This window comes from Pezoporus wallicus, unplaced genomic scaffold (genome assembly GCF_028554395.1).
Source record: "Pezoporus wallicus isolate ANWC-B61680 ecotype Strahan unplaced genomic scaffold, APGP_CSIRO_Pwel_v1 contig_8006, whole genome shotgun sequence".
NCBI lineage: Eukaryota > Metazoa > Chordata > Aves > Psittaciformes > Psittacidae > Pezoporus > Pezoporus wallicus.
The window spans coordinates 1,526,823-1,552,332 of NW_026635487.1; the positions used below are offsets into that span (position 1 = coordinate 1,526,823).

General features: G+C 54.0%; 1 protein-coding gene across 7 annotated transcripts in view; it reads left to right on the plus strand.

Annotated features, from left to right (window-relative positions):
• SAMD11 (sterile alpha motif domain containing 11) overlaps window positions 1-25,510 on the plus strand; it is a 135,426-nt gene that overhangs the window by 105,382 nt on the left and 4,534 nt on the right. For 6 of the 7 annotated variants that reach the window (XM_057432226.1, XM_057432240.1, XM_057432248.1 and 3 more), the window contains 6 exons: window positions 3,247-3,411; window positions 7,854-8,004; window positions 15,927-16,042; window positions 16,402-16,480; window positions 16,725-17,428; window positions 23,685-23,809. In XM_057432226.1, the coding sequence (XP_057288209.1) occupies window positions 3,247-3,411; window positions 7,854-8,004; window positions 15,927-16,042; window positions 16,402-16,480; window positions 16,725-17,428; window positions 23,685-23,809 (1,340 nt within the window). The remainder of the gene's footprint in view (window positions 1-3,246; window positions 3,412-7,853; window positions 8,005-15,926; window positions 16,043-16,401; window positions 16,481-16,724; window positions 17,429-23,684; window positions 23,810-25,510) is intronic. The other variant, XM_057432257.1, reaches the window with a different exon arrangement.

Below are 25,510 nucleotides of genomic sequence, written 5' to 3' on the forward strand. Positions count from 1 at the left end.
GCTGGAAAACACATGTAGGGAACAATATTGTGCTCACCCCCTGGGGTGGGCTGATGAACTCATATGCTGCTCCTTCTGCCATTCTCCTTTCTTTGCCATTGTAGATCGTTTGAAACAAAACAAAATCTCAGTGCATGTCTGGTTAATGGAGTAGACCAGAACTGGAGCTGAATGACAGTCTAGATCCAGCCTCTGCCAGTGTATTCCTCCCCTTTGGAGATGGGGAGATCCATATGTTGATGGGTTTGGCAGCTGTCGGTTTAGGCCAGATGAAGAAGTCATGTTTGGGCCCATTCTTGCTACCAGCATCTCTACTGCTGGATGTGGTGGGAGTGGGCATCGGCCTTCTCTGCCCTGGCAAGTAACAGTGAGGATCTTACTAAGACCTGGCTTTGAACACAGAGTGAGATGCTTTTGCAGGAGGCTCCTTAAGCTTTTACTGTGGTTTAGTAAAGACAGCCTTGGCCTGTCATGAGCTTGTTGTAGGAGAGGAGGAGGTGGACAGGCTGGGTGTTCCCATCTTGTCTGGGATTTATAGAACCATAGACTGGTTTGGGTTGGAGGGAGCTTAAAGCTCATCCAGTTCCAACCCCTGCCATGGGCAGGGACCCCTTCCATTAGAGCAGCTTGCTCCAAGCCCCTGTATCCAACCTGGCCTTGAACACTGCCAGGGATGGGGCAGCCACAGCTTCTCTGGGCACCCTCACAGGGAGGAGCTTCTTTTCCTAGTGTCTCATCTAAGTCTAATCTAATGGGGAGGATGAGCCTTACAAAAGCGTGATGAAAAGGTTGTGCAGCAATGACAGGTCCTTCAAGCAGAGCAGAAAACCTCAGCCTGCATTCCCTTTGGCTGCTCCCATTGGGACTCTGGTGGTGCTGGTGGAGGGAGAAGTGAGCTCCCCTTGGTTTGAATGGACACGGAGCACTCTGGAGCACTGAGAGCCCCAGCAGATGCCTGCCCCGGCCCTGCCTTCCCAATGCCTGCTCTAGGGTCCATTTCACACCTGGCGGCTGGAAGAGATTTGTCGGGATCAGTCTCCCGCATTACCCCTGGTAATGACAAAAGCAGACAGCAAAGCTGCAGCAAAGCTGGAATTACCCCTGGCTGAGGCATGTGAAATCTTCCAAGTTTTAAGTGGTGCAAATCCAGCCTTTCCCTGGACTCCCTCCTCTTAGCCTCCCCTTGCCACCCTCATTCCCCCTCCCCTCCTTGCACCTGAAATCTGCTCTGCGGCTGATCGGATAGAGTTGATGGTAATTAAGTGTTATTAAATCCCCTCCCTCCTCCCTTTTTTCCTCTAATGACACAGCTGGGGGGGTGGTGTGTGGAAATCAGTGTTTTTCTAAATCAGGTCTGTGGCCTGTGGCTCTGCTCCTTAGGCCTTTGGTAAGAGCATCACGAGGGGACTGATGCTTGGTGCACTTCGGTATTCCTGGGGGAAGCAGCAAGAGAGCAGAGGAGGATGATGTGGGAGTCTGATTTGGTGGGAAATGGACCTGGAAGGGAATTCTGCCCCTGCTCCTTCCACTGGTGGCTTGCAGGTTTGGGTACCAGAGCTGGGGAGAAGAAGGGGGCAGGCACATTGCTTCATGCAGCTCCATCCTTCAGGTCTGGTTCCTAGGTGTGATGTGCAGGGTGGGACCTGGCTCCTGGCTTGAAGCAAACCCATGAACCTATGATTCACACAGGAAGCCTGTGGTCCCTGAGATACAGCTCTGTGACACGGGTAGAGATCAGTGGTTGCAGATACAGCCACAAATTGCTGTGAGGATCTGTGCTGGGCTGGATGGCTGGACTGCAGTGGAGGGGAGGGGACTGAAGTTGGTGCCCTGGGAACAGGTGGTGCAATCCTTTTGACTGCAACTTCATTGTTATTTTTATAACGACTATTATTATTGATGCTATCCCTTCATATCTAGGTATATATATTATCAATATGGGTAGTTACAATAATGCTATCCCTTCCAAGGCAGAAGTGAACCAGTTCCTGAGCAGCCATGGCAGGGCACGTTCTACTCTGTCTCTTGGGCTGTATTTGATGGCCACAGGCTATCTTTTCTAGCTTAGGGGCCTTCCTGTCACCTGGTAGAGCTCCACAGCTCTCTTCCCAGCAAGATGCACTTTGGCCACAGCATAAAGCAAATGGCTCGTGCTCAGAGCCACCACCTTGACTTCGGAGGCAATGTAGCAGCAGAGTCACCTGCCAGGATCCCTGAGGGACAATGTGAAATGAGGTGGATGAAGGAGCACAAATCTGGGGCACACGGTAGGGTGGTCTTGTCATTCACTGAACACGGTGCTGGTCTGGTGACTGCAGCATGGGGGGAGCCCTTCCCTCCCTTCTGCCTGTGGAGATTGTTCCTGGGAGTTCCTCTCTCAGTAATGAAAAGGCTTTGCCTGTGGGGAAGATGCAAGATAAAACAGTGTTAGAGCAGCCACCGCCAAGGCAGAGAAGGGTAATTACTCTGAGTTCTGCTTACAGTAAACAGAAAGCCTTCTGTGGTTTTATCTCCCTGATTGTTAGAGTGGGATCCCTGCTGCCCAGGCAGCAGGCAGGGCCTTCCTCAAAGCCTCTCCCTGTGCAGTCATTCCAGGCAGATGGAGAGGTGTTCGTGTTGGGTGTGATTTTAATGGCCTCAGGGTGCTTAGCCATAAGCCAAAGTGTTCCTGTGACTTCCCTCCAAGACAGTCCAGGCAGCTGGACTGTCATCACTGTTGGGTGATGCTGTCAGCATCACCTGCACTGGGTGCTTGAGCACCTCTCACATAGTGTGTCCTTGCAGGTGTTCAGAGAGGTGGGGGAAAGGGGTGTGTGTCTCATCAGGAGTTAACTGAAAGGAAGAACTCTCATCCCCCGAGATGAAAGGGTGAGAACTCTGAACTCTTTCATCCTGCCTGTCCTCTGCCACCTTGGGGGTAAGGAGCGGGCTGGGAATTTCTTGTTGTCATAATGCAGTGCTTGTTGCTTTAGGGAAAGGGAGAAAAAGAAGTTGTACATAGGTGTTTTGTGGGTTTTCCCTTGCCCATTTGGAGGTTTAGCAGCTTGTAGGTGTGTCTGGACCCCATGTAATAGTACCTTTTGGAACACGAGTGCAGCTTTTGGCAGCGTGGTACCTCAAGTTCAGTGGGTACAATAGAGTTGTGAGAAATCGTGCTCTGTCTTTGCACTGCCCCTGTATTTATGTGATGTTCCACTCTATTTCTCTATGGGAGGGGGGAAAAGACCAAATCTTTCTGCTCTTCAGAAAACTCCCACACGCCTCTGCTTGAGGACTCGGTGACTCAGATGACCCCGGAGGAGCACTACAGGCGCATGATGTCGGCGCTGAATGAGCACAGCACCTTTGAGGAGCAGCAGCAGCAGCGTCTCTACCAGCTGGCCAACAGCATGGCAGTGCCCAGCCATGGAGGTACAGGCTCTCGGAGATGGGAGAAGAAGGGGCTCACTTTGCTTTTTGCCTTTTAAGATGTCTCTAACCCCTGTGTGCATGTAAGGAGGGTTTATGGGATGAGGTGGTGTGTGTGTGTGCCATGCAATGAATGTAGGTGGTGTGAAAGAGAATGCTACAGACCCTTTCTCCCATCATCTTTGTGGGGCATCTGCCCTCCACCATCTCTGAATACTAATACTTTATGTAGCCATCTGGGGGTGGCTACATGTTTGTTTGCTTGAATCGATGAACTGCAGCATCACTACTGTGTATTTTGCAGTGGCAGAGCGGGGAGTCCTTGTCTTCCTCTGTTTCAAGAGTTCATGTCAATCTGAATATTCAGATTCCTGTGGTGTCTTATTTAGGTCATACTGTGGAACAAGGGGAATGAGTGTTGGCATAATGCTGGGGGAGGGTGTGAGATGCAGGTAATGCCAGATATTCCTGCTGTTTGGGATCTGAAACAGCAAGGTGATGTTGCAGGGTTTGGTTAAACCTTGATAGTGATAGGCTTAGAAAGTTTCTGCAGTAGTTGCTACGCACAGACATCACATAAATTGGTGTTAAAGACCTATCACCTTAGTGAGAATTAGATGTCTATGATGTTACAGACAATTAAAATATGTAGATGAAGCTAAGTTGCAGGGAGGACAGCTGAGCAGGCATGAAATCCATGGGCCAGGTTCATCCACAGTATCATCCATTGAAGGCAATTACATTTGCATCACTAAGGACTGAGCAGGTTCTTCACTAGCTAGAACCAGATCTGCTGTGGAAAAGTGAGGGGAAGGTTGCTGAAAGGGAGAGAACTTCTTCCATACCCAGTGGATGCTTACTCTGGGAGGGCTCCATCAGAGCATTGCCATGACGACCCTGTAGGTTGCAGCTTCCAGCACTCAGACCTTCCCAGGATGATTTGGTTCTCTGAGGATGAGCTGGACATGAGGATAGCTGAGAGACCCCTGGGCCTTATTTATTTAAGGGCTGTTGCATGCATTGCAGATTGTGCCTCTGTATGTGCCTGTCTGCTGTTCCTAGGCTGTGGCAGCTCGGGAGTATTTCTGCACTGGTGTCTGTGTTCAAGGGAAGATGCTGCCAATCTGCTCTTTAAAAGGAGCTCTTTAAAAGGCTGATGCTTGTGCAGTTACATAGGGGAAAATCAAAACCCTGGCCCTGAAACAGCCTCCTCATTAATAGATAACTGTTGCCCAATGCTGCTGCCGTGTTCTGGGGCTGGAGTGGCGTCTTTGGGGAGTAAGGGCCCCGCAGTACCAGGATCTGATGGATCCCCACGTGGATTGCGGGGATGCTGGTAGGTTTTGCCTCTGCTGCGGGGGAAGCTGGATAAATCCAGGCCGGCTGCAGCCTCCTGCGCTGTGCCTAAAGGGGGCACCAGGCAGTCACATCTGCCAGAGCACGGGAGCCACCAGCATCTCCCTCCGCAGGCCAAAGGCTCCTCAGCCCCCTTCTCCTTCCCTGGGGTGAGCAAAGCTGGCTCGGCTTGGTCTGCAGTAATGGCAGGTGCCTGCCTGCGTGATCCAGGGAAGGAGCACAGGCAACATCGGTGAAGCATCCAGTGAGAGCTGGAGGAGAATCTCTGCTCTAGAGTGTAAATCCCCAGGGCTCCTTGTTAGGTTAATGAAGAGGCTGTCTTCTTTTCCACTCTGTTTGATTTGATTGGCTTCTCTGGGGGCAAGAAGGCGATTCCTTTCACTGAGGAGTAAGGATTTGCTTATCAGCAAAGGCATGGCATAAACCTGTGCTGAGGAACACTGTCGTGAACGTGGCACATGCTTATTTGTGTGCTGTTCAGCTGTCCCAGGCATTCGCAGAGCTGCAAGCATGATACATAGGTATGTACAGGGAAAAGCCACGTGAGTTTCCATACATCCATGCAAAGAACACAAGCAGAGTATGAGAGGACAGTGTATAACATGCATCATGCACAACAGAGTGACACATGCAGACAGGCAAATGCTGAGTGTTCAACCACGACACGCAGGTCCTTGTAGACCATATTGAATACAACAGGGCATGTGCTCAGCACAGAACACCTTGTGTGTACTGGTATTGTGACAGAGCACTTAACCTGAGCTCTGGCTGGCTGCTGGACACAGGGAACATGCATATTCAGGCAGCAGAAGAGCTGCTGTCACCCCCTTCTCTCCCCATGGAATGAGCAGAGTAGCTCATTGCGTTAAAAGCCTGAGGTATTCTTATGATTAAACTGTCTCATCAATGAAGGGTCACACAGAGGTTTTGGGGTGGGCAGGGGGTTGAAGAGGAGCCTGCATGGACAGAGCCTGGTGTGAAACATTGGACAACACAAAACCTGGTGTGTTTTTGGGTTGTCTCCGCACCAAAGGGCTCTGATCGGGCTATAAATTATTAGTGGCGGTACAAAGCGCAGTTTATCTGCGGGCTCACATGGAGGCACCAATAGCATTAATAATTGAACAACTCTTAATAATTTAGAAATCTTCTTTTTTTAATTGCTTTTCAACCCTCCCCCCCCCCCCCCCCCCCCCTTTCCTCCGCCCCCATTCTCCCAGTGGCATTCATCCCACATTCTGCATTCAGGCTGTCTCCGTGCCTGGAACCTCCATCCGCCAGCGTCCCACTGTCAATCAATCTGATTTCCCAACTGTCAGAGTGCAGGATTGTAAATAACAGACCCTGGAGGTGGGGGGGGTCTGGGCAAGGAGAAGGGGGTGCGGGGGGGGGGGTGTTGCGGTCATTTAGGATCAGTGAAGCTTCTGGAAGTGGCTGCATGCCAGAATTGTAAATTACAGGCACCGTGGCAATCGGGAGTGACCTGGGGGTTTCAGATAAGGAATTTATAAGCAGTGAAGGTGCACGCTCGCTGAGCTCTCCAGCTTCTCATGCCAGCTGATGGGGTTTGTTGCTGTGCAGCGTCCTGCGTGGCTATGCTGCTCAGAACTGCACATCATTTGGATGCTTGTCCTCTTCAGTTTGGGGATGTGGGATGGGGATTGGGTGGGCATGAATGTGGCTGGATGCGCTCAGGTACCAGCAGCGGTGTCAGCATTGCCACCCCAGTTTGCTGTCCCATCATGGGGTTTCTGCCTTGACCAGCCCCAAAATACATGGGGGTTGGTGAAGGTCAAGCTAAGCTTGGAGCTAATGGGAATATGGATGCCTAGGATTTCCAGCACCAAAGGAAAATAGTGTGGTGGTGTAAAGGAGGGCAAGGAGACAGAAAGTGCAGCATTCCCCAGGGCCATGTCACACTCACGTTAACCTTCATTATGACTTGCTTGCGGGGAGAGGACTAATAATGCCACTGGATGTGGAGTGCTCGGAGATCTCAGTATGTGTTCATTAGGATAAACCCTCCTCTCCTCAGCTGTGTTTTGGCTTCCTTTTGCTGTGGCACATGGGGAGTGTATGAAAAAGGTTTCCTCTAAGTGTGCATCTGTGTGTGTGCTTCCTGTGTACCATGTGAACGGCAGCAGAGGGTTTGGTGTGGGATAGAGACAGGTTGGTGGAACCCACAGGTTGTAGGTGCAGGAACTGAGGGGTTCCTGATACTTAATTGTGAGAGGGAGAACCTCAGCCAGTGCAGCTGGTGTGTGTGCCCGTGCCACTGCACCTCTCATGGGTCTGTCCACCAATGGTCAGATGTACCGCATCCTCTGCATCCCTTCTGACTGCAGAGCTGTGCTGGGCAGGTGCAGCCCGGCCGTGCCCCCATGTGCTCTGAACCGTTGTGATTCTTCTGGAGCTGGATGTTCCCGGCCATGGTGGGGCGCCCAAAGGAACGGTGTCTCCGCCATTCCCGACGTTTGGCGGCCGCAGGAGGTGCCGGGATGTGGTTTGGGGACACGCGGGACGCTGCTTCCCCCTCCCCGGGGGTCCCGGGCTCAAACCCGGTCTCTAAACCCGCATAGAGGCTGCTCGGTAGCGGATAACGCTGCGGCTTGGCTCGGGGACCGGGACGTGCCGCCCCGGGAGCGGGGGGCAGGCTTCGGGAAGCCTCCCTCTCCGTTTTGTCTTCCCCAATCCCTCCCTCCCTCCCCTCTTTCCCTCCCTCTCTCCTTCCCTCCCTCCCTCCCTCCAGCAGGAGGAAGGCAATTAAACAGCAATCCACCCCCTCTCGTAGTTGCACAATTTCCTCCGCTGCCGAACTCCCTCGGAGGTGGATCCCGCTCCGCACAGTGAGTGCCCGGGGCAGGGACCCGCGGGGCCGCCGCTTGACAGGCGGAGCACCGGAGCTCCCGTTGTCGCCCGAGGGGCTGCGGGGAGGGACGGGCCGGGAGCAGCCCCGTCGCCCGCGGAGAGCCCGGAGTAGCCGCTGGAGCGGTGTGTGTGTGTGTGTGTGTGTGTGTGTGTGTGTGTGTGTGTGTGCGCCTCGGTGCGGGGTCCGGGGGCCAGCGGCTCAATCCCTTCCTTCTCCCCAGATCTCCTCCGTGCGCGGCAAGAAGTGGCGGCGGCGGCGGCAGCGCGGAACCCCGGCGCGATGGAAGCGCACATCCCCTCGGCCAGCAACTCTTCCAGCCAGCGGAGGAAGCAGGGCCTGCCCCAGCACAGGGACACACACTTCCCCGAGAGGTACCGCGGGAGGTGGCGGGGGGGAAACGGGCTGGGCTGGGCAGGGCCGGCCGCCCATCACCGCCGCCTTGGGGCGGGGTTTGCTCCTGTCGTGGTGGTGTTGCGCAGGGGGTGGTCTATAGGAGCTTATGGATGGGGAGGTACCAGCAGGGTGGGTTTGATTTGCCCAGGTAAGGTGTTACTATCTCCCTCAGGGGTTAGGTACGTGCCAAAGTGCGATTCTAACCCCCTGCCATGGGCAGGGGCAACTTCTGCTAGAGCAGGTTGCTCCAAGCCCACCCATCCTGTTCTTGAGCACTGCCAGGGATGGGGCAGCCACAGCTTTCTTGGGCAGCTTGTGCCAGTGCTTTAGGATGGAGTAGAAAAAGTAGTTTTCTTTTGAGGAAGAAAGATGCACAGTTTGCCTTTACCACTGATGGAAGCACTGGAAAGCTGATCCCCACTCTGAAATTACATCTCATTTATCTTGCTCTGTGCCATGAGCCATCCCCTCCTCAATCAAGCACTTCAGCTGGGAATTAAATTAAAGCTGTGTGTGTTTCTGACCAGGATAACAGAGGTGGGAGAGGGCCTGACAGCCACAGGGGTGCAAAGGCTTTGGGCATCATACTACAAGCATGAAAAGCTTCAGTATCCAGACTCTTTTGGCTTTCATCTTGGGGTGGGGGCAGGCAGCAGTCTGTGGATATATGTATGTTGAGTTCAAAATCACCCCCCACATTTATAGCCTTGGAGATGCAATCTGTTTTCCCTTCTTTCTGGCCAGCGGTCAGGAGCTGGGCAGACCTGGGAATGCTTTCTCCTAGCTGGTGTACTTTGGCTCACCCACCCAATAAAATCCAGCCCAGTCCATATGGATTGTAGGCAGAGCTGTGAGGAATGCAGAGATAGAGGAGTCTGAGTGCAGGCTCTCATCAGGGAGAGCGTCTCCAGCTCTGTGTGGGCTGGAGCAGCGCCAGGCCAGCCGGAGGCCTGGCTAACACCGCGCGTCCGGAAGGGTGGAGGATGCTATGGGGAGGTGCTGCACGTATAGGAGGGCAGGCTGAAAAGGAGTTAGGTGCATCAAATCCAGAGGTACTTGCTACAGCCAGACAGGTACTGCAGGTAATGGAGCTGTCTAGGCCAGGGGGTGTTAAATTGTTTGGGAAGAGGGTGTTACCCCCCAGTTGGAGAGGACAGTTGGAGTTAGGGCTGCTGTTCCTCCTCAGTTGTGGGAGGGGGAAGGAAGCTGCTCACTAGGTCAGGGGACAGAGACCATAGGCGAGGAGTTAATGATTGGAAAAACATTAATTTTCATCTTAGAATCACAGAGTGTCTTTTGTTGAAGGGACCTTAAAGCTCATCCAGTCCCAACCCCTGCCATGGGCAGGGGCACCTTCCACTAGAGCAGGTTGCTCCAAGCCCCGTCCAGCTTGGCTTTGAGCACTGCCAAAGATGGGGCAGCCACAGCTGCTCTGGACACCCTGCTTTCATGGTCTTTAAAGGTCCCTTTACAACCCAAACCATTCTGTGGTTTTATAAGCATCACCATGGTGGGCCTGGCTGGGAGCATCCCATGATTCCTTCTTTTCCCAGGCATAGCAGACCAGACTGCCTGTTTTTCTGCAGTCATCTGCTCCCACAGGGAGGGTCTGATAGGGCCCTGGCTGGCCAACCTGCTTGGCCAGGCTCTCAGGTGTGATAATCCTCACTTAGCAGAGCTGGGGAGTCCTGCTGGGAAATGGGAAGCCACAGCTGTGCCCCATAGTCATGACTTGGTCAGTCTGTTTGACGTTAGTACTCGTGATTGTTATTTCTCCAGTCTGCAGCCGCCTGAGTGTCACCAAGGGTCACTCTGCTCCCACTCAGACATGGCCAGGTTGGAGCTGTCCTGCACAAACTGCTTCTTGCTGTTTTGCCATAGCACCACAGGCATTTTTAGGTCATGCCAGGAGAAGCCATGGCCATGTATTGCAGTAAAGCACTGTATGGGTTAACTTCTCCCTTCCTTTCTCACTGTTGCTGTTAGCCTTGGGTTTTGTACTTGGCTGCTGTGGTCTTTGTCAAGAGGGTAAATCAAACCTTTATTATGAAGGTAGAGAAATTTTAAAGGGCTCAGGTAGGCACTGACAGAGGAGAAGGCGCTGGAGGAGGCTGGCTCACGTACATAGGCAAACTGTAAGTAGATTTACAGCATCTCCTTTCCCAGGAGCAGAAGCAATAACACATGATGCAGGGGGATGTGAACTGTTTGGCATGGTGTTAAAATTCCATTTCAGCTTCCTATCAGGAGATCTGTGGGGATCAGGTCAGCTCTTCAGTGCAGCAGCTTTGTGGGCAAGAATAATTAGGCTCTCTAGACTTCAGCCTTTATGTCTGGCAAAGCAAGGGGGGGAAACCTGTCCTGGTGATCCAGTTCTATTTATCAGGGCAGTGCTGCTGGTTTTGCAAAGACAGGAATGCAGAAACCTTTGCCTGTTAGTGGGAATTGTATATATCCATGTTTCCAGGTGCAAAGAAGTGGGTGATGAATCTAAGCCAGGGAATACTTGGGAAGATGGGTATGGTCAGACATTTGTCAACTAGTTAATACCTGTCTTTGCTGGTCATAAACAGGCTGGTGGGTTTAGTGATGCTAAACACAAGGCAGGAGGGTGCTGGCTCTGAAGAGGGTGATACCCATATGTGCACAGACACTCTGAATATGGATTTTCTTGGACTAGCTTCCGTGGTCCTTTTAGTGGAGTAGTGGTCCCTTCAGCTCTTCACTTCAGCTTCCTCTTCTGTTGGAAAGAGTAAAACTGATGAGTCTTGCCAAGCTGCAGGCTTGAGAATCCATTTGGTTTCATGGCTTTGCTTTCCTAGAGCCTTCTCTAGATTGATCCAGGCCTGGATTATAGAGAGCCAGGACCCGGTGGTTGGTTTGAAAAGACTGTTGAGTTCAGTGTTATAAAAAGACTTGGAAGAGGAAAGGGTACGACTTAAAGGTGTCACTGTAACTACTCCAACCTGGAGTACTTCCCATCTCCAGGCTGCCGTGTCTCCTGCAAAAATGGCAGGTGGCTGTGCCCTGCAGAGTTGCTTGGATCCTACTCCTTGGATCCTACTTGTTGAATCCTGTCTTCAGAATTGGTTGGCAATGTACTTGGTTTTGCTGGGGTCGTTTAGCCTGGCATGTTCTTCCCCAAGGCACTCAGCTCCTGGTAGGACTCTTGAAGTGAGCAGTCTGCTTCTCACAGTGCAGGTTAGTGTGTGTGAAGGCCAGGGAACATTTCCTTCACCTTCCTTCAAGGAGAAACTTTTACATCCTGCAGATGGAAGTTATTGCATGGGTGCTCAGACTAGGCTGGATGAGCTGTCTGACAGTGAGATTGGTGTGGGGAAGCTTTTAGGCTGAACGTGATGGATCAGTTATGAGTTACTAGGAGCTCGTTCACGTGTGTATGGCATGGGGTCTGTGTGGGAGAACCTGCCCCCCTCTCACAGGTTGAGGAGAAGGCACATTATAGTTGGAGAAAGGGCAAGCGTTGAGGCAGGTACCTGAGGCAGGTACCTTGGCAATAGCATTCCACAGTCTCTGGTGCTGTCTGTAAGAAGCATTAGAAGCACAATTCATCTTCCATGACCATAGATGATTATGGGGTGAAGGCAGGAGGAATGCCAAGGAGCGAGAAATGCTGCCTTGCCTGAGATGCCATCAGCATCCTGATCTGCCGGGTCCTGGGAAGCCGAGCCCTTTGGCCACTGTGGGAGCCACAGAGCCTCAAAGATGCACCCATCACCCTTCCCTTGCAGAAGGCTGACACTGTGCATCACCCAGGGGCCTTTCTCTGTGCAAGAGTGTGCCTGGAATGGCAGCAAAGGATTTTTGGACTCTGTGCTTCCCATCTGCTGTTGCTGCTGTTTTTCTTTCACCGCCTGATTCCCCTCCCTGCCTCACGGATGCTTTCCATTACACCCCAGGCTCCTTGGGCATGTTCTGCTGTCCTCTCTGAACACATTCTCTTTCCTCCTCTTCCTCACCCCAACCTCACATCCAGCCTCCTCTTCCTCACCCCAGCATTCACCTCTGCTGTGAATGCTGTATCCCTCTTGTTGCACTGGGAGGATGCCTCCCAGGTCCCAGCTGCCTGACCATTGTGCAGAGCCGAGGCCAAAGAGCTTGACCCGATTTAACTGCTGTGGTTTTAGCACCAGTTTGAACTTGAAGGAGCAATTTCTCCTGGCAGCATAAACCAACCCCTCTCTGTGTCCAGGCCTCGTTGCTGCCCTAGAGAGCAGTGTCAGTGTGTGTCTCTTGCCTGGAAACCCCAAACACCATTTTTAGCAAGCCCTTCCTGGCCCAGACAGCGTCTGTGGGTGGCAGACAGCAAGGAGCTGTGTGCTGCTTGCCTATTACCTCAGGTTTGAAGTGTCTCTTCCTATCAAATGCAAAGCAGAAGCAAGCAGAGCTTTCATGCATTCTTTTCTTTCTCCCCCCTCTTCCATCCGTTCTGAATTTATTTCCATGCCTTGCCGGTTTCAATCTGCATTTCCTGACCCTCTCCCATCTCCAGTCACAGCTCCGAGCCTTTCTTTTGAGCTTGGAGGGAGTTGGGGGAGAGCACTGCTCTCTGCTTGGGAGGATATGAGGGGGTTAAAGTGAAAGGCTTGGTTTTAACAGTATAATGTGTAACCCCATAATGACTTTAAATATTGATTATTTGAAGGCCATTAGTGCTTATTGTTAAAGAAAAGTCGATACTTTTTAAGCCTTGTGAACCATTTGTCTCCTGTTAAAGGACATATCAAATTTAGCAGCATGCAGTGCAAATCCCCTAATACCCTGCTCACAGGCCTCCAGCTGGTATACTGGGGGAGGGAAAGAAAAGGGGAGATGTGGGGAGGAATATACAGGAACACAGAATTGCTCTCTGCAAGGTAGGACAAGGCTTATCAGATGTGATTGCCAAGGGCTAAATTCACATTCTCCAGGTATGGGCCTGTAATTCAGGTCTTACTCTGAGAGGCAGAAGAAGAGGAGGAAGGAAACTAATGGGGAGTTCAAGGCTGATCCATGCCTGAGAAAGGATGCCAGGGTTTGTGTTTTGGTGCATGTCTGCCTAAAAGCACAGTAGCTTTGGTTAAGGTCTCTGGGGCTTTTTACTCCAGGGTTGCCAGTTCATTTCCAAGCTTGCTTGGAAGCAATAGGCTATATCTGCACCAGGCAGCCTGGGAGGGCTTCCCAGCTCTGTGCCAGGACATGGCCTGGTCGCATTCCCTCCCTCCTGTGCCAGGTTTCCATGCCAAGGATGGGGCAGATGGGCTGGAAAGGAGCAGTGGAAGGCTCCAACAGGTTCTGCTCCTGGATGGCAGGAGGCTGGGTTTGTGGGATGTCTGTCCTTGGTGGGGACCATCTCCTTTGGGTCTGCAACGTGAGCTGGGGAGAGTCAGTCTAACAGAGAGAAGAGTCTGTTATCCCCCAGCCATTTATGAGCATACCTGCTTGCTTCCTCAGTTACCTGATGATGAGCATTAGGGGATGCAGGGGAGGTGCAGTGTCTCATGTCTGGCTGTGTGCAGCCTCCGTTCCCTCACTTCAGATTCCATGCATATCACAGGTGCAGGACCTTTGGCTGGTCCTGTTTATCTGCTCACCCAGCAGCTTTGTGCTCTGCATGTGTTTGGTCGCTGAGAGGAGGACTCCAGGGTCTCCATGCGCTGTGTCAGGCAGGAATGATGACAGCACATGCAAATGTGTCTCCCGGAGTTCCCTAAACCTTTGGACTCATCCCCAGCGTGTGCTGTGTGTGTAACACGGGCAGTGACTGACCTCTCACGTTCCAAGTCGCTCCTAATGTGTTTCTTACACCCCCTCTTACCACGACCTCCATCCCTGCCCCGGTGAGCTGCAGTGCTCAGCCATGAGCATGGCAACGCAATCAGATCCCACAGCCACTGCTTCATCCTGCCACCCCCCTTCCCAACCCAAAGTGTGAGTTGATCCCCTCCGTGAAAAACAGAGGGAATGAGCTACAGGGCCTTGACTAGATGTGAATTCCTTAGGGAGCAATGTTAAGCCCTGTAGTGCCACATTAAAGCATCAAAATAGCCTCTGATTAACATTGGGCTGCCACTAAAGAGAGAACCTTTGATTTTGCAGTGTCCATTGCAGATCCCCATCAAACACTATGCTCCCTGGGCATAGACTGGCCCTTCCTGGATAAAACCAAGCCACTCTCTTTGTGTTTAGCATTTCCTCTTGAGCTCTGTGTGCCTGGGGGCTTGCTCTCTCACACAGGATCCCCTTTTCCTGCATACAGAACAGGCAGGGAGGGCACGGGCACCACGTGCCTGGCCACGGAATGGTTAAAACCGACTTGATTTCCTAAATTGCTTCTTATAAAGGGAGCAGCACGTCTGCCAGGCTCGTCTGCCCATGATTACAGCTAATTACAATCGAACGGACACCTCCTCGCCCCCGTCATGCCGCTTTAATTGTCCGTTATTCATCTGCAGGCTGTCCTGGGTGGCAAAAGCACTTGGCAGCCCAGCGACCGAGGCCTCGGCTAATTGTGAGGCCTCGGGGATTAGGGCAGGTGATTACACACTTCATGGTGTAATTACATGAGCATCGCTTGGCTGCTGCCCCGGCTCGGAGCCGAAGGTCAGGCGCTGCGTTACCTGAGATTAATTGGAGCTGCCACTGAAGTGCGAGGGGCTGGCGGAGCCCTGATACGATTAGCATTAACATTTCAACAGCGAGCGATCGATCCGTGGCTCTCCTCCAGACACGCCAGGCTCTGCAATTAGTTTAGAGGAGAGCTAGGGGAGGAAGGAGGCAAGGAGAGATGGAGCCAGGCAGGGGAATGGGAGCAGAGGCAGGCGGGAAGTGGGGAGGGAGACGGGAGTATTCCAAAGGGGAATCGCAGGCTGTTTGGTGAGTGGGTCAGTGTGTGGCATAGAATGAGGATAAAGCTATGCTGGGAATAGCTAGGGGAACAACAGGAATCTTTTCCTTGCACATCTCATTCCCAAAGAATCATTGTCTGGCTTTTCCTGAGCTATGGTGGTAATGTGGGGATGGGTGCCTGGGATTCTCACATCAGCGTGCTGTTCCCCCATGGAAAGGGGGAGCGTGGTTGTGTGTATGGTCTGTTTGTGCCAGCCACAGGCACCTTCTTGCTCCCTTTTTTTGCCCTCCGGTCTCTCCTGAAGCAGATTTTATAGGGAGATACTGTAAAATGAAAATAAACGGCACGGCACTCAGCTGTGCCTCTGGATGCCCTGCTGAAGGTAATAACGTTGTAAGTGGCCATCAAAAGGAATTAAGAGACGTGCAGCCGGAAAGCAGATTTGCTTGCAGGCTCCCAGGGCAGATCTGACTAATGGAAGAGACCTTGGCTCTTATTCCCTTCCTGCCTTCCCCGCTCCTTCCCACACAGGCAAGCACTACCTGCCTTGCTTCCAGGCATTGTCCTCTTCCCACCTTTCAGACCTACCTCTTCCACCTACCCGTTCTGACCAGCATCACCCACCCCTTCTCCAGCAGTATCCTTTCTACTGACCCCATGGCACTTCCTGCTCACATCCCAATGCCCATGTCTCCTGTCTGTGTCCTTCTCTGCCTCACATCTTTTCTCTCGCCTTGCCTTTGCTAGCTCTGGGCAGCCAAACCCCCCGTGCACAGCACAGCTCAAAGGCAAACATGTCAAGGTGGGAAGTATGGAGGACCTACGGAGTCCTGGCTGCTTTCTTCCCCTTCTGGTTCTGCTTCTTTCTTTTCTCCCTTATACAGGTTTTGCTTATGGGTGAGGAGGAATCTCTCTGTCTCACAACAGCCTCTCCTACAAAACGCAGGTTGTCTGCAGAAGGGGTGTTCTTCCTGCGCCAGGGCCCTCTGGGTGCTGTGGATGGAGCCTTCAGGTGTCTGACATTCATTTCTCTTCTGATCTCTTCTGCAGGGAGATATCCCACCCACCGCCTCTGCTCTCACCCCAGAACGCACCCCACATTGCCCTGGGGCCCCACTTGAGACCTCCTTTCCTCGGGGTGCCTTCAGCTCTGTGCCAGACACCAGGTGAGTGCAGAAGAAACACACTCGGCTAGGGTGAGGGAATAGTGAGGGTGCAGGCTGGGACTGTCCTTCAGCCAAACAGCCCAGGTGCATTTCTGTGTCTCCCTATTGCTGTTGTGCTGAGTTCACCCTTGTTTTGCTGCCATAGGAGCAGGTTGCCTTGGCTGCTCTCTCTTTCAATCCCCATCATCCTCTCTTGTCCAGTGTTTCAGCAGCAGGCTGCTCTGCCTTGGGAGTGGGGGAATAGATGGGCTCCAGAACAGAAAGGCAGCTCTCAGTTAGCTCTCTGGGGAGCTGGACCTGAGTTGGCAGAGTCAGTGCTGACATTATTAACCCCATGGTATCGTTCTCCCTGTCCCCAGGTTACGGGTTCCTGCAGCCAGCACAAGCAGAGATGTTTGCACGGCAGCAAGAGATGCTACGGAAGCAAAACCTGGCAAGGTGAGGCTTGCGTAGGACCAGCCTGGGCTTGGGCTTGAGCTGGGTTTGTCCTTCCTTTTCCTGGCAGCAGGCAGAGGAATGCGGGATGTTGTGTTGGGTGGGCTGTGCACAGGCAGCAGAGCAGTGTCCAGGCGAAGCAAAGCGTGGATGTGGAGGTGACACTTGGATCCTGCAAGCTCTGGTGGGTTAGCAGGTTATTCCCAGAGCCCTCCATCACGTTCCCCCTCTGCCTCTCCCGATTTAGGTTGGAGATGTCAGCCGAGATCATCCGCCAGAAGGAGCTGGAGAACCTCCACAGGCAAAGGCTACTGGCTGGAGACCCGCTGAGCCTGCACCCCGGCCTGCCCCCCGACCACCCGGCCCTGCGCAACGTGCACGACATTCCCGAGGGGCACCCGCTGCGGGAAGAGCTGTCCCGGCGGAACGCCATGCTGGTGCTGCGGCACAACAACACCCCCCTGCTGTCCCTCAACCCCAGCGTCCCCAGCAGCGCCACGCCGCCCAAGGAGCAGCCCCGGCGCGGCAGCCGCAAAGCCGCGCATCACCGCGCCGAGCCGCAGGGCCTGAGTGAGGCCAAGGAGCTGGCGGAGCCCCGGGCACGCGATGGCGCTCCGGACTGTAACGACGAGGAGATGAAGGACTCGGAGAGCGACGCGGATGTGAGCGATGAGAAGCCCGAGAGCCTGAAGGCCGAGAGCAGCAGCTCGGCCGCGGAGCTTAAGGAGTGCAAAGAGACGGGCAAAGCGTGCGAGGGGGCCAAGGAGCTGGGTGAAGGGGCTCCCGGTCAAACCGCTCCCTGCAGCTCCTCCAGCGCCGAGTCCCCCAGCCATCTGCTGGGGCCAGGCATCAACAAAACCGAGGTGAAATACCTGCCGCCAGCCTCCCTCCCACCGCCTCAGCCGCTGCCCTTCGGATTCCCGTACACCATGAGCCCGTACTTCCACGCAGGTGAGCGCTCGCGTTGCAGCCGCGTGTTCTGCAGTGCTGCGAGTGGGACGCTTCCCCCTTCCTGTTGGGCAGTGTGGTTGGAGTTCTCTTTTCTCTGCTGGGAACCAAACCCCTTTTAATTCATAAATAGGATTCCGTTTGCAATATAAAGAGGAGGGCAGGAACAAAGTGAGTTCCAAGCACATGAGAAGGGGGATCCCAGTATGATGGACTAAGAGATCTTGCAGTTGCTTGGGCCTTCTTTGGAAGGCATCTTCTGGGACAGATACCAGTAAATTATGGGGCCTTCAAGGAGAGGCAACAGCCTACAGAGTAAAGGGATGGAAGTAATGTGTCTGGAAGGCTGACCTAAAAGGCTGTAAGGACATCTGGGCTTATATGATTTCCAAGGAGTGTCCAGGTTGGAGAGAAACACCCAGCTCTAGAGCAGGATAAGGGGACTGAAGGAGAGTTGGCCAGGATGGGATGGCTGGGTCTGGGGGTGAGGATGAGGATGTTCCACAGGGAAAGCTGCAGATGGCACTGGGGATGTGCAGGGCTGGGCAGTGACCGACTGGTTCCCCCATGTTTGGTTCTCCCTCTCTGCATTGCCATGGCTTGAGGTGAGGGAAATGAAGGATTAAGGCTGCAGTGTTTTCCTCCCTGCCGAGTGCCATATCTGGGACATTCCCAGGGGAGCAGAGACAGCACCTTTGGGATGGGGTGTCGGGAGAGTTCCCTGACAGTGATTTAAGCATCTTGGCTGCAGTGCCCTTGGAGGTGACGGAGTTACCCCTGCTGTGCCCCTTTTCCAGGGCAGAGCTACGAGGGCTCTTTCCCCTGCCTATGGTGTATTTCTCAGGCACTGGTATAGCTGGATCAGTGCCTGCTGGATGGGACAGGCAGGCAGGGAAGTCATGGCTGGCCTCTGGTCCCCACAGAGCAGCCCCTTGGGCTGTGGAGATGGGCAGCCAAGAAGGGAAGGGTGAGTACGTGTGGTACAAAGCAGGGTTTCGGACCCCAGTGGTTGGTCTGCCTCTGCCCTGGTCTAGCCAGGAGCCAAAATCTGCCTCAGCTAATTACTTGGCTGAGCAATTAGCAGGAGGTCGGACCTGCTAATAAGGGGGGACACAGCATGTGGGTCGCTGGGGCCACCCGTTCCCTGTGCAAAGAGCTGCCGCTGCTGGGAAGGCGGCTGCTCATAGCTCATTAGAGCTGCCTTCCAACGAGGAAGGAGGAAGCGATTTTCCTCGGACAGGCAGGTGGCCAACGTGATAAATACTGCTGCTGCCTTGGGCTGCCGAGGCTTCCTCGCAGGAGCCCTTTCCTCCTGGCATTCCGAAGGGAAAGGCAGAGCTCCGTGGCGCTCAGCGCTTGCGTCAGGCTCTGCAGGGAGGCCAGGCTGGTGCATGGGGTTCCTCCTCCGCCAGCAGTGCAGGAGTTGCTGTAATGGGCCATTTATTATTATCACTTCCAATTTATACCAGGATCGTGTCTGGAGGCCTCGGCAAAGATCAGGGCTGTGTTTCACTGCCCACGTGTGATTTGTGGAGCCTGTTCCAGGGCTGTAGCTCTGTAGCAACAGAGCAACGGGCTCTGTTGCTTTCAGCCAGCTTCACGTGTTAATATTCATGGGGCATCAGTGAATTTAGGCACTGTGCAACCCCATAGCACAAGCTCTCATCTGGAACAGCCTTGGGGCACTTGTGGGATGCAGCACAGCAGGTTGAGAGGAGAGCTCAGCAGCTGGAATATTGAGGGCGGTGTTGATCCAAGTGCTGCAGGGATGCTGGGGTAACGTGTGTCAGTGAAGAAGTGTTGCTTTGGCCTTTGGGAAGGCAAACCACCTGAAGACAGACCTGCACCCCCAGGGTCATTTCCATAGTTCTTTTGCATAGAATCCCAGACTGGTTTGGCCTGGAAGGGGCCTTAAAGCTCACCCAGTTCCAGCACTGGGCAAGGACCCCTTCCACTGGAGCAGCTTGCTCCAAGCCCCTGTGTCCAACCTGGCCTTGAACACTGCCAGGGATGGGGCAGCCACAGCTTCTCTGGGCACCCTGTGCCAGCGCCTCAGCACCCTCACAGGGAAGAGCTTCTGCCTCAGAGCTCATCTCAGTCTCCCCTCTGTCAGGTTAAAGCCATTCCCCTTGGCCTGTCCCTGCAGGCCCTTGTCCAAAGCCCCTCTCCAGGTTTCCCGTAGCCCCTTTAGGTATCAAAGACTGTTCTAAGGTCTCCCCTTAAGGAGCCTTCTCTTCTCCAGGCTGAACAAGGACTGTTTTTGCACCAGGACTGCTCTTTTGGCCTGGATGATCATGGTGTGCTGCACACTGCAGGCTGCCATTATAATGTAACCACCTTAGCAAGGCAGTTAGTGTGGGAGGCCAAAAGGAACAGCCAGAGGCAGGAAAGGAGGGAAGGGGCTGGTTGAAAATGACCTCTGAGTTCCAGGCAGCAGCCTCCCAGCAAGGGGAGGCTCCTCATTGGAGGCAGAGCTGTTTGCTGTCCCTGCTGGGATGGATATCGATGAGGCAGGCAGAGGTGGGTCGATTCCCTAAGCTGCCTTGCAGGGATCTGGCTGCTGCTCGATGAGCTCATCTCGATCCCTTCCTCCTCCCACTGCCAGCCCCGTCCTTTGGAAAAGGTGAAGGATGGGGAGTGTGCAGGAGGCTAAAATCCTCCCATCGATCCATAGTCTGGAGAGCAATTAACACAAGCCTTCCAGCGCCGCTCCATGACCCGAGTGTGAGGGAAGGAGGCGGGGGTATGCACAGGGAGAGGGGTTACAGTGTGGTAGCAAAGCTGATTAAACCCAGTGCTTTGTGCACTGATTTCCCAGTTGGCACCTGAATGTCTCCTGTGAAGGCAGGAGTAAAAAGCTCCCACGTCTCCATGCAGCTTGGATTCCCAACAGGTTTCCCTTCCTGGGATGGGCAGGATTGCTTTTCCCTGACCTGCTCAGCCTTTAGCTGGTCTTCTGGAGCAGCTGGGTATCAGGAGGAGGAAGGGAAGTTACAAACGGGTTGCAGCATGAATGGTGAGGGCTTTTACATAGGCACCTGGCTCCAAGACCCTTGCCTGGGACGATGGATGCTTTTCAGTCCCTGCACGCCGGGCCCCATCTGGTGAAATGGCTCCATAATCCATTACCAGGCCCTCAGACCATCATTTGTCACAGAGGCAGACACAGGAGGCCTGGCAGGGAATGGATGCTGCCCTTTCTGCATCCTCGGAGTCCAGCAGGAGCCAGTGACATGTCATTATTATAATAGAAGGTGCATCCCTTCCTGCTGCTTGGCACCTATTTGTTATCATTGTCCAGGCTGCCAGAGCAGAGGTGAGTGGAGCAGCCACGCTCAGAGATGGAGCAGACGATGCTGTGTCTTCCTGGGGAGGAAGGACAGGAGCCCTTCTGCTCCAGGGGCTTCAGAGTTGGAAAGGACCAGTGGGCTGAGGCTTCACAGCCTGGGCTTGAGGGGTGCTCAATACACAGGGTGATGACTGAGTCTTTGGAGCTTTGAGATTTGGGGCTTTTCTGCAGGGAATAGGGGTGTTTCACCACTCACTCCAGTGGGAATAGGTTCCCACCCTCTTGCTTTCAATTCAGTGCCATAGAAATCATTCATAGGCCAGAACCCAAAGTATTGGTGTTTACCTTCCCCTTCCCAGGATAATGTCCAGCAGTCAGTCCCTGGTACAGATAGGAAGGGAAAACAGAGATCAATACTTTGGCCGTGTTGTATTCCTCTGTGTGTGGGTATGTGGAAAATATTCCTGGTTCCCATAGAGAGGGGCTGCCTTGTCCTCAGTGCTGGCCACAGCAGGCTCGCTCTGTGTGTGCATCTCTGTGTGCATCACGATGTCTCCCTCCCCTTGTGGGGGCACAAAGAGACAAGGGAGAGGAAACCACAGAGGAGAAAGGCTTATGTAGGAGAAGCAGTTGTTAGCCCAGCTCCGGGGCAGTGTCAGGAGCCCTGGGAATGACCCTGGATGTGGTGCAGCTCGTGGATTGCTGGCGTGCAGGAGAAGGGAGCATAGGGAAGCGTTATGCCGTTCCCTGCATCCCTTGCCAGTTGTGAAGGAGGCGTCTGGGCTGAATCTCTGCCCGTGCTGGTGACCAGGCTGAGCTTAAACCCTGAGGATGGCCCTGGCTGGAGAAGTCATTCCCAAGCACCACGTTGCTGCAACTCAATCCTTGGCTTGCTTTTGGAATAAGGAAGTACCTCATTTGGAAGCAGTTGGCTGTTACAGTCCGATCCCCTCAGAGGCACCCGCTCCGGCTGCAGATGGAGGTGTCTCGCCTGGGCATTGACTGTGCCTGGAATAACTGAGTTCAGTTGCACTTCCCCTGTTTCCCAAACCGCAGCCACCCCTCCCGAAAGGAGGAGAAGGGAAAACCCTCTCCTGAAAGGGCAAAAAAACCCTGAGCCCTTGGAGTGCTTTGTGGGGTTCAGCACAAGCAGCTGGGAAAGGGGATGGGAATGAGAATGAGGGCTCGTGTCCATCTCTCTGCCTGGGAGCTGGGGGTGCCTCTTCGGCAGCGACAGGCACCGAGCTCTCCGTCGTTCCCTATGGCTGTTACCACACACACAAGTGATGGAAACCTTTTCAGGCTGGAAGGAGAGGGAGCAAAGGGAATGAGGAGCTGCCTGGCCTCCAGTGGGTGCTGGCACTGGTCTGTTTGCACTGGGAATGCCCATCAGCTGCAGCTCCAGCTGAAGCAGACGTTGCCGTCTCCTTCCCCGAGAGGAGGGAGGGAGGGAGGGATGTGGTGGTGCTACTACAGGAACAGTGCGGAGGTTGGGAAGGGAAGCGGGAAGCTGGGAGCGGAACCATCATGGAAATGATTACCGGGTGTCTGACCGCGGCCGGTGGTTCAGAACCATCTGATTGGCATGATGACTTCCTGTGTAATTCCTGTCCTCTTCCTGTGCCTTTGGAATGTGCCCGTGGCTTTGCCAACAAGTGGAGACTCGGCGCGTGGCGCTGCTCTTCCTGTGCCTCTTCCCTCTGACCTTGTCATTCCCCAGGGAATTGGCCCCTTGTTCTCTGGGCTTGTGCTTCCCAGCAGGATTTCGTTGCATCCCACTTTATCTTGTCTTTACTTCATGGGAGCCTGTGTCTGATACCCAGCCTGCTGTGGACAGGAGCCAAGGAGGGGAGTTATATCCATGGTGCTGGGCAGACCTTAAGCCTACAGGACCGAGAGTTTTGGTGTGATAGACCCCCGGGGGAAGGACCTTTTCTGCTCATCTCTTGCTTTGTACCCCTCATAAACTCTTCTCTATCCACTGTAACCATGGATGTTCGTAGCCCTGTGCATGTCCCCTTGGTCTGAATGGTACCATGCAGCAGTGAGTTCCACAGGTTGGCAGCACCTTTTATTCCTGCCCCATGAAGCGGTGTCTTCTGGAACTCAGTTTCTTCGTTGCTTGTTGCTGCGTTTCCCTGTGACCCGTTGCAGTAGATAGGAGTTAACTGCCTGGGGTTTCTTTGTGCCTCTCCTTTAGCTCCTGGCGCCAGCCCATCCCGTGCTGTCAGGGGCTGCGGATGCAGGGCTGGGGGGGCTCTTCCCCCCCCCTTTGGAACCCATCACCTCTGCCAGTGGTGACAGGGCTGGGACCTGAACCGCTGTTGCATTGCAGAGCATTGACTCATGGGCTTGAGCAGAGCTGGGCTGTCTCAGTGCCCCAGGGGCTGGCGGGGGTCATCCCATCACCCAGCTCCAGCGCGCTCCGAGGCAGCCGATCCCGCGGATGCTTCAGACTGGGGTGGACTGAAAATGAGCCCATGGATGGAGCGAGCTCTTCTGTGGTGATTGAGGCTCCGGCAAGGCAGCGGCCACCAGGGAGAGGTGCCGGGGCCATTCCCATTCGGAGCACGTCGCCAGGAGCAGGGATGGGGGGAAGCAGCCCACAGGGCAGGCAGAGCTTTTGGCTTTGCGGTGCGTGTGGAGAAACCCTCCTTGAGGGTTGTTTCTTTCCTCTCCCTTCCCCCTATCCCTTCCCCACAGCTGAAGAACATTAAACACATGAAATACATTAGCCAGGGCTTTGCTTTCCTTTCCCTTACCCCCCTCCCTTTCCAAGCTGGGGACCTCCAGGAGGAAGAGGCCTATGAACTGACCCTGCCCAGTGCTTTAATTGACAGGTCATTAAAGATGAATGTGTGGCTGGAGAAACATATTCACATTGTTGTCCGGGTGGGATTTGAATGATTTATGTTTCTTTCTCCTCCCCTCCTTCCTAACACCCCCCATCCCCGGCTCCAAACAATCCAGGCACCATGGGAGGTCTGTTTCTGGATGGGGAGGAAAGCCCCGCGTTGGAAGACATCAGCAAATGGACGGTGGAGGACGTGTGCAGCTTCGTGTCCAACTTGTCCGGCTGCACCGAGTACACTCAGGTAAAGCTCTTCACAGCCCGTGTTCTGTCCCTGCTGTGCTTGCCCTGTCCCACCTAGGAGGTGCTGTGTCTCAGAGCCGCTTCCTTACTGCATTGGGAAACAGCTGCTTGCTGGTAGTGAAGATCCTGAGGTGTGTGATGGCCCTCACAGAGGGAGAGCAATAAAGGGAGTGCAGTGGGAGGGGATGGAGTAGGGGCAAGGGTTGGTCATTGCTGAACGCCTGCCCCAGCCTTTCTACTGGTAGAGCTCAGCATCCTGCTTCCATGCTTTGTATAAGGGCCTGTAAGGACAGGAGGGAATGGGTTTAACCTGACAGAGGGGAGATGGAGATGAGACCTGAGGAAGTTCTTTGTTAAAACCACCTGTAAAGCCAGTGCTTCAGGGGAGCAAAGAGCTGTGTGCATGCAGGTGAGAGGCAGCACTTAGGAAAGCAAATGCCTGCTGCAGGGATGGGGTACATGTAAAGGTCCCCAAGGGTTTGGGTTGTGTTTGAGAGTGGATCAGGATGACTGTGTGTGCATAAGGGCAGTTTCTGATTGTGGGGAGAGGAAGGGAGGGGACACTGGTTACAAAGGAAGGAGGGTGGATGGGTGTTGATGGGAGTGAGAAGCAGCAGGTCTGGGTGTGTGGAGGGGGGGTTCAGGAGCTGGTTTAGTGGGGAGCTCAAGCAAAATGCTCCCAAAACCAAAACACACCCATACAAAACACACTGTGTCTCTGTTATCCCGGCCTCAGCGTGCTCCTGCAGCGGGGGCATTGCGCTTTGTCTGCATTCCTGTGCTGGGGAATGAGGAGCAAGAGGTGCCTGGAAGCCTCTCTCTCTACCAGAGCCACTTTGCAGGAGGCTCATCCATTCCCACCTCCGTTGGCAGCTCCTGGTGGAGCGGTGGGGCAGAAATCAATACCTGGCGGAGGCAGAGGTTCAGCAGCCTCAGTGCATTGCAGGCACCGTGTTTGATGATGGGAGCTGCTGTCACCAGGCTCCTGGCGTGCCCGAGCTGCGTTACACTGCGGGGGGAGCATGGCTGCAGGGATGATGTGTTTGTGTGCACCATGGCTATGTGCTTAGCAGGTTTTTACTATGTGCGAAGGCCAGTGTTGAGGGGTGACCCAGCTCCGAGCTGCCTGTGTTCTCCTCTCCAAAACCACAGTGCTGGGGAGGTCTGGCGCTGCTCTGCAGGCTGTTCCTGCCAGGAAAACCAGCAGGAGGCTGGTGCTGTGCTGTGCACTGAGACAAACAAGGGCTTGTGCCTCATTTCAGCCCTCGGCAGCGCTCAGCTTTGTCCCCGCAGTGGATCAGGACCCATGGGACACCCAAGGGGATGCTGTCCTCAAGTTACAGGGCTTCTCATGGCGGGTTTCAGTGCGTGCAAAGGGAGGCTTTTGGCTCCCAGCCCACGCTGGCTGCAGAGGGAGGGAAATGAATTGGTACAGGGTTGGTAGGGCAGAGCAGAGCCACGTGCTGCAGTCCTGAGCAGCTTTGTGCTGGAGCCCAGCAGTAAAAGCCCCTTGCAGCAGCTCAGCTGCCTCGGCTCTAACAGCCAGTGCCCCCCTCCAGAGGGATGGCCATGGGCTATGGGCTGCTGCTGACAAAGAAGCCCTTAGAGTGACTTGAAGCCCTCTCCTTTGCTAGGGTGTTCAGTGACATTAACACCATGCGTAAGGTGCTGCCCCACACAGCTCATTTGGGGAGCATCCAGG